General features: G+C 46.6%; 2 protein-coding genes across 3 annotated transcripts in view; one reads left to right on the top strand and one right to left on the bottom strand.

The window, feature by feature from the left end:
• Positions 1-11225, top strand: part of LOC106742264 (pseudouridine-metabolizing bifunctional protein C1861.05) — a 34310-nt gene that overhangs the window by 4873 nt on the left and 18212 nt on the right. The gene's annotated exons all lie outside the window — the stretch shown is intronic.
• LOC106742265 lies at positions 38-11165 on the bottom strand. The gene is made up of 3 exons (XM_014615036.1): positions 10287-11165; positions 9251-9695; positions 38-7069 (listed from the first exon to the last, which is right to left on the bottom strand). The coding sequence occupies exons 1-3, from the start codon at positions 10977-10979 to the stop codon at positions 6774-6776; spliced, it is 1434 nt and encodes a 477-aa protein (XP_014470522.1). The 5' UTR covers positions 10980-11165; the 3' UTR covers positions 38-6773.

Consider the following 11225-nt stretch of genomic DNA (forward strand, 5'->3'; position numbering starts at 1 on the left):
TATATATATATATACATCATATATATATGTATAAAGGTCTAAAACCTTTCTCGCGCCGTCCTTATCTCTTTTTTATCTCTTTTTTTATCTTCTATAGTAGAGACGGTACATCGATACGACAACTGAAGCAGAGTTTAATTTACCCTCGTTCGACCATAGATGTGTTGATGTTAATTTCGCATTGGGTTTTTCTCTCACTCTCTTTCTCTCTCTCCCCTCCCCCCTCTTTTCGAACGTGGCCCCCCTCTGGACTAATTAATTAAAAAACGATTAGTATATCTCCTGTATGTAACATCTTTATATACACTTAATGGCAGAGGCTGTGTGTCTGCGAGGTGTAAGCTTCGACATTATTATTACTAGCTTATTACATTCAACAATGATTCGACGGTCTGATTAAGAAAGAACGGTCGGACTTTTGCGCGTTGTCGGCGAAGAGACGAAAAGGATAATGTGACAGAAAGGAAGAAAGAAGCGAAGGATCCCCTATTTATCTATCTTTCTCTCTCTCTCGAGAAAACTGAAGAGCGGTCGCCTCGCAAACTCGCGAGGCGACGTTAACCAATCGAAGCGTCCCAAGAGCATCGAGGCAAGCTTTCGTATAATGAATCAATAATTACCCTGTTGTCCAGACTAATGTGATCACGAGGACGTGCCGATAATTGTTTCCGCGATGTATTTCTAACGCCCCCAAGGGCATTTCGGCGCGCAGCAACAGAAATCTCTCGCGCACGGAGAGAAAATTAATGTCAGTTCAAGATATTATCATATTCTCATGTATAAGCAAGAATATAAAATCGCGCGCGTGAAGATAAAACTTGCTTACACGAAGAAATTCTACGCAGTTCCACTGAAAATATCATATTCTTTTTCAGGGTGTCCACTGCGTGGAGAAACCTAGAAAATCTGGGATTCTCAGGGAGTTTAATTTAAATCGGGGAATTTAAATATTATCACTTCTTTTATATGTTTGTAAGAGGTTCTTTTTTGTTCTATATTTACGTGTATAATTTAAGGTAGACACCCTGATTGTCGTTCGAGAATAATTTTTATAAGTTGAGAGGAAAAATATTGGATGGAAAGAGCGCGATGACAGCTTCAAATTGATACAATTCTTAGTTTTGAATTGATACTAATTTCCTTTCTGTGCAGCGGGAACATCGCTTTTCCCAGGAACGTGGTCGGCCCTCTCGCTGATCTGATTCATTCATCGAGCAGCAAGATACCCCTTTTGTCATTGTGACGAGCGACAATTCTCCCGGGAATACATCGCGAATAATGATCGTTATCGGCGCGCCTTCGCACGTTCGCGAGAAGCACCGGGTCACGAGGCACGCGTCGAAACTCCAAATTGCGACGGAACAAAAGAGTCAATCAACGTGTGATAAATGTGCTTGTTGTGTGTATGTGTGGAAGGGGGAGGGGTATCTCTGATTCAATGGCGGATAATCTCAGACCCGTATCAACAGTCGTCACTTGGAACTTGCCTCACACGGGAAAAAAATTCAGCTCCTCCAACTGAATAGAGATCAGATGGAAACTCGGTGACAAGAAATGAAAACTCACTGATGAGAAGTGATATTGTCTTCGTTATCGCGACTGAAGAACACTCCTGTGAACATTCAGCTGCATTAGTCCGGATCTACAATGTTGTAAGATGAGAAAAATGTTTCTCTGGATTTAATATACGTATTTGTTTAATATAAACAATACAACAATTTAATGTCAAATATTTCGTTTGAATAAAAATTTTGTTTGTTAAAATAAATAATGTTGTTTAGTAGAAAGAACGGTATTACTTAGAGGGAAATAATATTTCGCTCTCAATAAAAAAAAATTTATTTCATAATATATTAAATATTATTCTTCTGAAACAAAAAAGTTCTGTAATATTTTGCTAGCATAAAGTATCACTACTTTCAAATAATTTATTGTGACAACTATTGTATAATGTTTGATTGAAATCTTTTATTTAATGTAAAGATATTTATCTATATTTATTTATATGTTTGAGAAACCAAACAATCCTGTTTGTCGAATCAAACATTCGTGTGCTTGCTTTATTCCAAAAGAAAAAGTTGTTTGAAAGGAATTTTATTAAATCCAAAGAAATCCTTTTCTCGTGTGTAATAAGTATTTAGCTTTTTGTTCTGAACGATAAAATGTAGCGTAGTTTCTGACATAAGGCGTTTCCCACGCTGCCAAGAGTCACAATAACGATTGAATCTTAGGAATTTGCTACGTCTGGTAGTGCTGGAAACGCTGGAAATTACGTTATAACTTAGCAAACACGATGATGTATTACGAACGATCAAGTGACGTTCCACAGACATACTAACGACGTTACAAACGTCGTTATTACGTCATCATATTTGCTGAGAATTTACTGCTCGGAGCAAAAGGTTAAAGGCTTACTACACTTCGGAACTCGGTTGGAACAACTGAAGAGAACAATTGATTGAGCAGAAACTTCCTGTCAGTGATCTTCCTGTTCCTCCGAGAAGCAAGTTTTCATCTGGTCCCCACGGGAAGTTCAGTTGCACCAACGGAATTGTCTTTCCCTGCAGATAACTCAGATGAGATACTCAGACTCGAATTCAGAGACAAATCCGAGTTCGCCGGCTCAATCGCGCTTTCAGATATAATGTCGCGTATATTACATGCTATTCAGACAAAGAACTCTAATCTGTCTAAATGAAGGAGTCTAAATTAAGATCTGAATGTATCACGTGGCGCAAGTTGCAAGCAACGGCCGTCAAGCTCGGCCCTCGGTATGTCTCAGTTTCTCCTTAAGCAGACGATCGACGCTTTTAGTTATTATATCTATCGTACGCCGGTATGTACAAGCCTACTATAATATTTGTATCCGTTATCATTGCGCGTCCCCATTTAAACATAACTCCTAAGGTCTTTCTGTTAATCCTACCTAGGAAGCCAATTATACTCTCGAGTTACGTTATGTGTCGTTTGTCGCTCGTAAAACGGCGGTTCGCCATTGGTCGGCAGCGAAGGGAGACAGTGCTCTCCTCGGGGTCGCCGTTCTCAGGGCGAGAGAACGAAACGAGATGCAATCCTGAGAAAGGGAGAAAGAAGAAGAGAATCGAACGGACGCCCGTTTCGCGCTGTCTCCGCCGCCGATCAACGGAGCCCCGCATTTACCAGGAACAAATCAACCAGCTTGCGTATCTTTTAGATGTAGTCATACGTATGTACGTAAAAAATCATTACGAATCGTTCGATTGTTACCTACATCGGAGTATCTCTCGTTCTCTCTCTCTCTCGTTTTCGCACTCTCCTTCCTTCGCTCACTCTTCGTGTCGCGTCAGTCTAACGGGAAAAGCAGACGAACCCTCCTCGCCTTTGCGAAGACAATTCGCCGAAACAGCTGTACATCTCTTCTATAGTTTTCAAGCTTCGGAAAAAAACTTGGTTTTCCCCCAATTTTTTTCGTGGATTTTTTTTGGTTTCTCATCGTTTTCGCGGGAAAAAGTATGTAATGTGGCAGGTTCCGATCGGACACACATGAATTTTTCTAAACGAATTTTTATATTGCATTTTACTGTAATTTTTATGAAACAAAAATATATGACATCCTCAAAATCGACTGAGTAAAAAATTAGAAGAGAAATCGGAACAAAGTAGTAGCGGCGAATATCGAGGGAAAATATCGATAAAAAATTACCCGGTATCGAAAGAAAAATATCGATACCACTATTACATTAATAGTAATAGTAAATATCACAACATCTGTACCCTTGGAGCAGAATCCGAGGAAATCCGCGGAATTTCGGGAGGAAACCCGTTTTTTTTCCGAAACTTTAAAAATATCATCCCTTCCGCGGGGGCGATGGAGAGGGTGAGGCGGGGGACAGAGGGGAAGGTCGATTTGGCAGTAGTATCTCACAAATGATCTCCCGTAACTATCGTGACGATTATCCTCGTGTCTCGAGACACATGAGCTCGTTCACAGGGTGGTGTTTTCTCGACGGGACTGTGTCGCACAATTGTCGCGGGGTGAGAGGAAATATGAAGGCGGCGGTGGTTCTTCTTCTTCTTCTTCGAGGTTGTGGTGGTGATGGTGGTGGTGGTTGGTCGGCGGAGATGGTCAATGCTTCCGCGAACCGTTCGTACAGTCGGCCAGGAATAGCCACTCGCCTGCATTATTGAGAGGACCCCGAGCGCGTAGAGTCGCTGGCGGAGATATAGTCTCGAAAGTTTACGTCGGTCAACGAAAGTTGCAGTAATAAGTTTGAAATCGCGTCGGAAGGGCGTCTCTCTCTCTCTCTCTCTTTCTCTCTTTTTCTTTCTCTTTCGCTGCATGGGAGTAGCATAATTTCAGACATAGTCATACGTAGTCGATCGATCGAATGAACTCATTGACGTGACGTCTTCGTGTTTTAGAAGCAAATCAGGATAAAACGGCCTCCTCGCGAAGATTCGACGGGGAATCGGCCGCTGGTCCAGGAGAAGCCGGAGGGGAGCCTCTCGTTAGCGCGTTACCCCGGCGACGATAGTTACTCTCGACTGTGTGTGTGTGTGACATACTACCGGCGTGTGAGAAAGAGAGATTTCGCGTTGCCTTGAGAGGAAGAGAATGATGCGCACGACGATGTGCCATCGATGGCGCGATCTCCGTCCGGGAGAGGAGCCCGTCCTATGCGTGTCCACATGTACGTATGCGTACGTGTCGTGTGAGGAAGGCTCTTACGGCTAGAAATAAATCTACAAAAGTAGTTTCACCGGCCGTGTGAGGACCGGAGGGGGCGAGTTTCCCGAGGGTCTCGCGAGGGTAACTTGCGACTTTAACTTCGCCGTGGAGGATAACGCGTGGAACTATAAAAAGACGAGCGAGAGAGAAAGAGAGAGGGAGAGGGAAGGGGGGGGGGGAGAGGGAAGAAAGTATCTCCTATAGTCATTTAAAATTAGCGCATGCACACCTACACATCCCGCTCGACTGACGTCGACGATGACGGAATTAGTATGACTCGCGCTATTAGTATTACGTGCCGCAAATAGAACGTTGCTTTCTCGGCCGTGTTTCGTTGCGCTCCGCGAGTCGCTCGTCACGCTCGAAGGTTCAAAGGTATCGGCGGGGGGGCCATCGTCTCCGGACGACGACGATACGGCGAACGCGTCCACGTTGGCTCAACATTGGCCGCGATGTGTTGGATCGATGATAAAGATCCGAAGTACGAAAGGAAAAGAAACGAGCGGGTAAACGACTCTCTCGCACGACACGCGATGGCAACGTCGGCGCGCGTTCGCGTGCCGCGGAGGCTTCGTCACCTCAACCCCTTCCTCACTGCCCTCCCTCCCCCGCTCCTCCTCGCGCCTTCACAAAAACGGAGATACTCCCTATCTATCGTATATGTTTTGATTTGGTCTTTCATTCGAAGTACATAATACCACCGTGATATCGATTCGTAGCGAACGTTTGGTCTCAATGTTCCTTTCGCCGTCCTTTCATGTCGCATGCTCTTCCTCGCAGTATTGTCGTCGTCATCGTCGAGGGGCGCACCGCCGGGAAATCGGGGGAATCGCGTGAAGGGGGTAAATTGTACACAGGGCGAGGCGGTAATTATTGCTACCTTGAGCATCTTCGAAACACGAGAGTGAAGGGGAGCGAAATTTTTTTTTAACAAAAATTTGATACCAACGGCCAGTGGCAGATGACGACTTTTCGGGGCTCGACGCTAGTGCTGGTACCGGGTTGATGCAAAAATTCTGTCCGTTTTTCTCAATCAAAATGTGCACGGGATGTTTGCTTATTTTAAAACGCAATCAATCATTCTAGGCAGTGCGTTGGATTAACTCGAGTTAAAAGGTTAATTATGCGAAACTCTATGTATAATCCTAACTTAACTATCCTTCTTCCAAAATATACATGTACACATAGTTTTGCATAATTCAATTTTAACTCAATTTTTACTTAGTTTCTACTTGTTTTTGCTTAAGTTACTTTTAACTCAACTGGAATAGCACGACGTTAGAAAAGATTACACATTACAAATAATATTTCTCTTCCATCTCATTTCGTTCGTTTCCTCCTATGTCACCCAGCATTCCAACATGGTACAGAGTTCAGTGGAGATTTCCAAGAGAAGAACGGAACTTGCGCATCAACCCGGCCAGACTTCAGAAACTCCTTGAGAGTCGCGAGAGTGAACGAAACGTCTACGAAGCTTCTAAAAACAAAACCGACAAATAAAGAAATGAAAAGGGCTGACTGAAACGGACACCCCGATGCTCCACGCTAGTTTCCACGTAAACCCGTAATTGATCACGCGCCACTTGGAAGCTCCCTTCTGCAAGTACAAACCGTTTCCACCTTTATCCCCCCGGTCGTTAATAAAATATTTCGATCTTTCGCAGATGTTCAAGGCGGTGGTTACCGTCTCACCACCCTATATAGAGGCGGGCTATGCTATGTGCCTTTGGAATCCCCGTCGCACACTTCCCCCGATCGCGCCCTCGCGTGTCCGTGTTGCACGTTGGACTCGCGCCAGCCAGTTCAGCCCGCCGTGTGTCTTCGTCCGTCCGTCCGTCCGTCCGTCCGTCGGCCTCATTGTGTGCGGCACATGTGCCATCGCGTGCGTGTCTCGTCTCGCATCGTTACTCTCTCTCTCTCTCTCTCTTTCTTTTAGAAAAGAAACCGAAACGCCCGATGGGAGGATGTAACGTCTCGCCGCTGCTTATTTGTACAGCGGTATGTCGGCGCGCCGGTTGCTCCTGTAGAGGAAACGGTTCGAGGTGCTTCGCCACCATCTCCATAGTCAGGTGCGTCTGCTCTGGCCGCCCGCGGTGACGCCCGCGGCCGGGCTCGCGCCGTTCGACAGCAGCAACCTGCGGTTGAACTCACGCATCTCGTAGTTGTTGTTACCGTTGCTCTTCTCGCGGCCCGCCCCCGCCGTGCAGTTGTGGTTCGCCGAGGTCGGCGTCGTCTCCTCGAGTATGAGGGCGCAGTGGCTGTTGGTGTCGCTGTCGGCCCCGCCGTCCTGCAGATTGTTCGCCAGCAACGGGTGCCGGCCGGTGTTGCACTCGTCCGACTGCAGCAACAGCGACGCGTTGCCTGCAAACACAGAGGAGAAAAAAGCGCGACAGTCGATCAGCAGTCGTTGATCTCGCCCGGCGTGGTCTAGCGACTATTTTCACCCTTTCTCTTTCTCTCTTTCTCTCTCTCTCTCTCTCTCTCTACCTACTTTTCTCTTTCGAACGATCGCGCCCGCTGAGACTGATTAATTAATTAATCCATCGATTCACTCGATAATTTATTAACGAATTAGCACGATGAGACCGCAAAGCGACCGGTTCGGTTAACCGAGCTGGTTATCGCGCCTCCCACTAAGCGAAACATTAGCAGTAGGCCAGCAAATTGGCGGCACAGACTCGAGAATACCGTGGCAGATGTATAGCTACTTGTGTCCACATTAAGCTCGTGTCCTGCTGGCACAACTTGACGGATCGACGGCGAGTGCCACTCTGTTGAGAACCTTCCAGGTGGATTCTCGCGGAAATCCAACGGGATCCAATGGGATTCATCGTGAATTCATCGTGGGATATTAAAAATTCACGTGGGAATCTCCGCGTGGCTTGTGAAAATTCATGCACACGGAGAAGAAAATCAGTCTTGCGTCAAAAATAGATATTCTCATGTATAAGCAAGAATGTTATGATCTTCTTGGAGGATCTTTAGTCTTGAATTGAGTTCGAGTAATATTTGTAGTATAAATTCAATCAAATCAAGACTGAAAGTCTCCTAAGAAGATTGTGACATTCTTGCCTGTGTACGAGAATATCTTGATTTAAGATTAATTTTTTCCCCGCGTTCAGAAATCCACATGGATTCATTCTCCTACCTAGGAACTGGGTTTTTTTATGCAAATCCCCAGGGGCAATCGTGGGATTCCGTGTGGATTTCCTGCATGGATTCCCACTTGGTTTTTTCTTTTCAGCAGGGCGAACGAAATCCGTCGTTGCGTCATCGTTCAACCCCTTAACGCGCGATTCTTGTCTCAAAAGTTCAAGAACGACTCGAGAAATAATGCGAATACTAAAACAGTCTTTCAATATTTGTTATGTCATTAGTGCAATTATTTTTCATATCCAAATTAACTCGCGTGCGTCGTGGTAATATGAAATGAAGCGCTGCCCGCGAGACCTTTTCGTGCCCCGGAGAAATCCATTACGAGTGAAATTAAAATGAGCATCGTTGCGAGGATTTTCGAGGTGGCTGATTGCAAATCTGAGGTTGAAGTAGCTAAATTTAATGCGGCGGATATAAGAGAAGAAATTTAGTTAAACTTACGTAAAGTTGTGATGTAAATTGCTTATATAGGCTTTTCGAGGTTTTCGATGATTACAAATCTCCGAAGTTATTAATAGAAAACTCGGTTTGAGGGATCAAGTATTGCGTCGAGAGAAACTGTCAAATCTATAATAAGAAAATCTACTTCCATATCTAATTATAGACATATTAGCATATAGACAAAACGTACCGAAGATAAAATTACTAAACCCGTCATATTGGATGTGCTGTTTTGAATTTTACATCTTTGAGATGAGATGCATAATCAAAGCCCTCAGAAACTTATAAATATTTATTTGCGCGAAACAAACTGTCACTCATTGTCCTCACAATCATATTTTCATTTCTCTGCTGAGAAAACGAACCATTTTACTAATTATATTCAAATTATACGTTTAGTAATTTTTTTTTTTATTGTAATAGTAACCTCCCTCATAACTCAGCCAAACCGCCGGTTCATATGTTGATATTTGTGAAAGATGATTCTTTTTACCGTAACAAACACGGAAATCAAGATTGGCTTGAATTTGGCGGACAGTGGATGAATCCGACGCGTCTAGTTTGAAAGAAATTTAGAATCTCTACTTCTTATGACCCGAATTCTATTCTTATAAGAATAGAAATTCTGTTCCCTTCAATCAAAACGCGTTTCGTTCATTCACTAGTCCGGTAAATTCAACCAAACTTTGTTTCCGTACATATATATATATATATATATATCTGTGGCACGAAAGGATTAACTCAGGCTTCTGCGTTAAGGAGTTAAATGGAAGATGTCGCAGATTTCGCTCGCCTGATCCGTCATTATATCCCGCCAACTTTCGCCTTGTATTTCTGCTAACGAGCGCTGCCCGCCGCGGCGGCGAAAATTGCAGCAGGACACTGCGCAAAATCTGCTGCTGCAGTGGGTTTAACCGTATCCCGGTTGTCTATAGTATATATTACCGGAAGGCGTGACCGCATTGGGCAAGGTGGTGCGCCTGACGATGCTGCCGTTGTTGGCCGTCGGCTCCGGCAGGACCTGCGAGAACGGCGGCTGGGCGAAGGTCGCGGCCGGCGGCGGCGGTTCCCGCAGCATCCGTATTTTCTGTATCATCTCCCGTATCTCGTAGCGCAGTATACCGAGGAAGCAGAGCTTGGCGAAGGCGATCACGCAGAAGCCGAGGACGAACAGAAGGTCCGCGGTCTTCCTGAGCCAGCGCATCAGCGACTCCTCGCAGCCGTGCTTGTACGGGTCCGAGCAGGGCTCGCTGGCGTTTATGCTGGACTCGCAGCAGGTCTGCGGCACTCGGCCCTCGAAGTCCGAGGACGAGACCACGCCGCAGCAGCTGAACTCCCGCTGCAGCCGGTCCCATTGCTCGCTGAACCGCGGCTCCTTGCCGTAGTCCACCTGCGAAAGCGAATGAAGCGTTCATCCTCGCGCGAACGCGATTCTTGATTGAATAGACGTGGCGAAACCGAAGACGAGGGAGACTGAGGGAGGGGAGAGGGGACGAGCCGGGTTAATTCGGAGATTAAGGCCGTCATTCATAGTCAGATCTTGTATTTAAGACCGTCTCGAAGTTCATCTTCGGAATGCTTCGCAGCCGATGAAGCGAACCGTACAACATCCGAAGACGAACTTGATGAGAGACGGTCTTGTGTACGTGAGATCCGACTATGAATATCGACCTAAATACGTGGAGATCGGAAGCATATGGACTACTTTATCCTGGTACTGTACAATTGGCGGATGAATGAATGAAAGTGTTCATCGCGGGAATCTACACGGGGAAAAATTAATATCCGAAGAAAAGATGACGTCGATGAAAAGGAAGGGAGAGATGATGAAATAGAAGTGAGAGAAGATAAGATGGAAGAACAAAGAATAGCGAAAGGGAGGTGGAGAAGAGGGAGGAAAGATGATGATTGTGAGGATGAAGAAGAAGAAGAGAAAGGAAGAGATGATGAAAGAAGATGAAATGATGAAAAGAGGGCGCACCTGGAGACGTAGTTTGAGCGTGGGCCTGAGCTCGGCGCGCATCCTGTCGAATCGGAAGATCCAGGCGACGCCGATGATGGCGTCGCCGAAGAGTAACGCCAGCAGCAGTATCCAATAGGCGTTGAGCAGACGGACGCTTAGGCGCCTGGCGGCAATGCAGCCGAGCAGCTGCACCAGACCGAGCTGCGCGGCCAATGCGACGTACGCGTAGAGCGTGGTGAAGTCGAAGGCGCGCGGCACACCCGGCACCAAGTGCCGGCGCGGGTCGCCGGTGAACAGGAGGGTTTGCGACACCGCGGCGGCGAAGCCAACCGCGCTACCGAGCAGCACCAGGTTACAGGCGTAGATCCAGAGGCGGTAATATCGCATCGCGACGTCCTGACCACCGCCGGCGAGTCGTTGGGACGTCACCGACGACGGCGCCTCGTCGGCGACGTGATCGCAGCTGCTGCTCCTCCGCGCGCCCCTCTTGAAGACGTTATTGTTATTGATATTATTATTGTTATTATTATTGTTATTGTTGTTGTTATTGTTTGTAGTGGTCGTGGTGTCGGTGTCGGTGGAGTGCCGATGCTCCTGACAGTCGTCCAGCAGAAAGAGAAAGGGCGGCTTCGCGCTGCAGTCCTTCGTCGCTGTCTTTTGGCTGTGCGTCGACTGCGGGGTGAGTGAACGTTGCAGCAGCATCACCGTCATACTATCGTGCCACCTTGGTGTGCGTTTCCTCGTCGTTTAAGGATTGTACCCCCGGGTATGTGGGGGGCCGCCGCCGCCGAGTGGGAGAGACGGGCCAGCGCGTTGCACCGCCGGCTCTCTGTGTGTGTGTGATGATGGTGGTTGGTTGGTCGATTGGTTGGTTGGTAGTTGGTGATGGTGGCTTGGTGGCGGCCGCCGCGGTGTGGTATGTACTCCTGGTGGCGAGGGGGCGGGGGGGAGGGAGGG

Source organism: Dinoponera quadriceps, unplaced genomic scaffold (genome assembly GCF_001313825.1).
Source record: "Dinoponera quadriceps isolate SergipeBrazil2010 unplaced genomic scaffold, ASM131382v1 scaffold628, whole genome shotgun sequence".
Lineage (NCBI taxonomy): Eukaryota > Metazoa > Arthropoda > Insecta > Hymenoptera > Formicidae > Dinoponera > Dinoponera quadriceps.

Coding starts and splice junctions, on each gene's coding strand:
- LOC106742265 (XM_014615036.1), bottom strand. CDS start 10,979: ATGACGGTGATGCTGCTGCAACGTTCACTCACCCCGCAGTCGACGCAC. Junction 9,696..10,286: donor CGCTCAAACTACGTCTCCAG/GTGCGCCCTCTT, acceptor TCGCTTTCGCAG/GTGGACTACGGCAAGGAGCC. Junction 7,070..9,250: donor CAATGCGGTCACGCCTTCCG/GTAATATATACT, acceptor CTGTGTTTGCAG/GCAACGCGTCGCTGTTGCTG.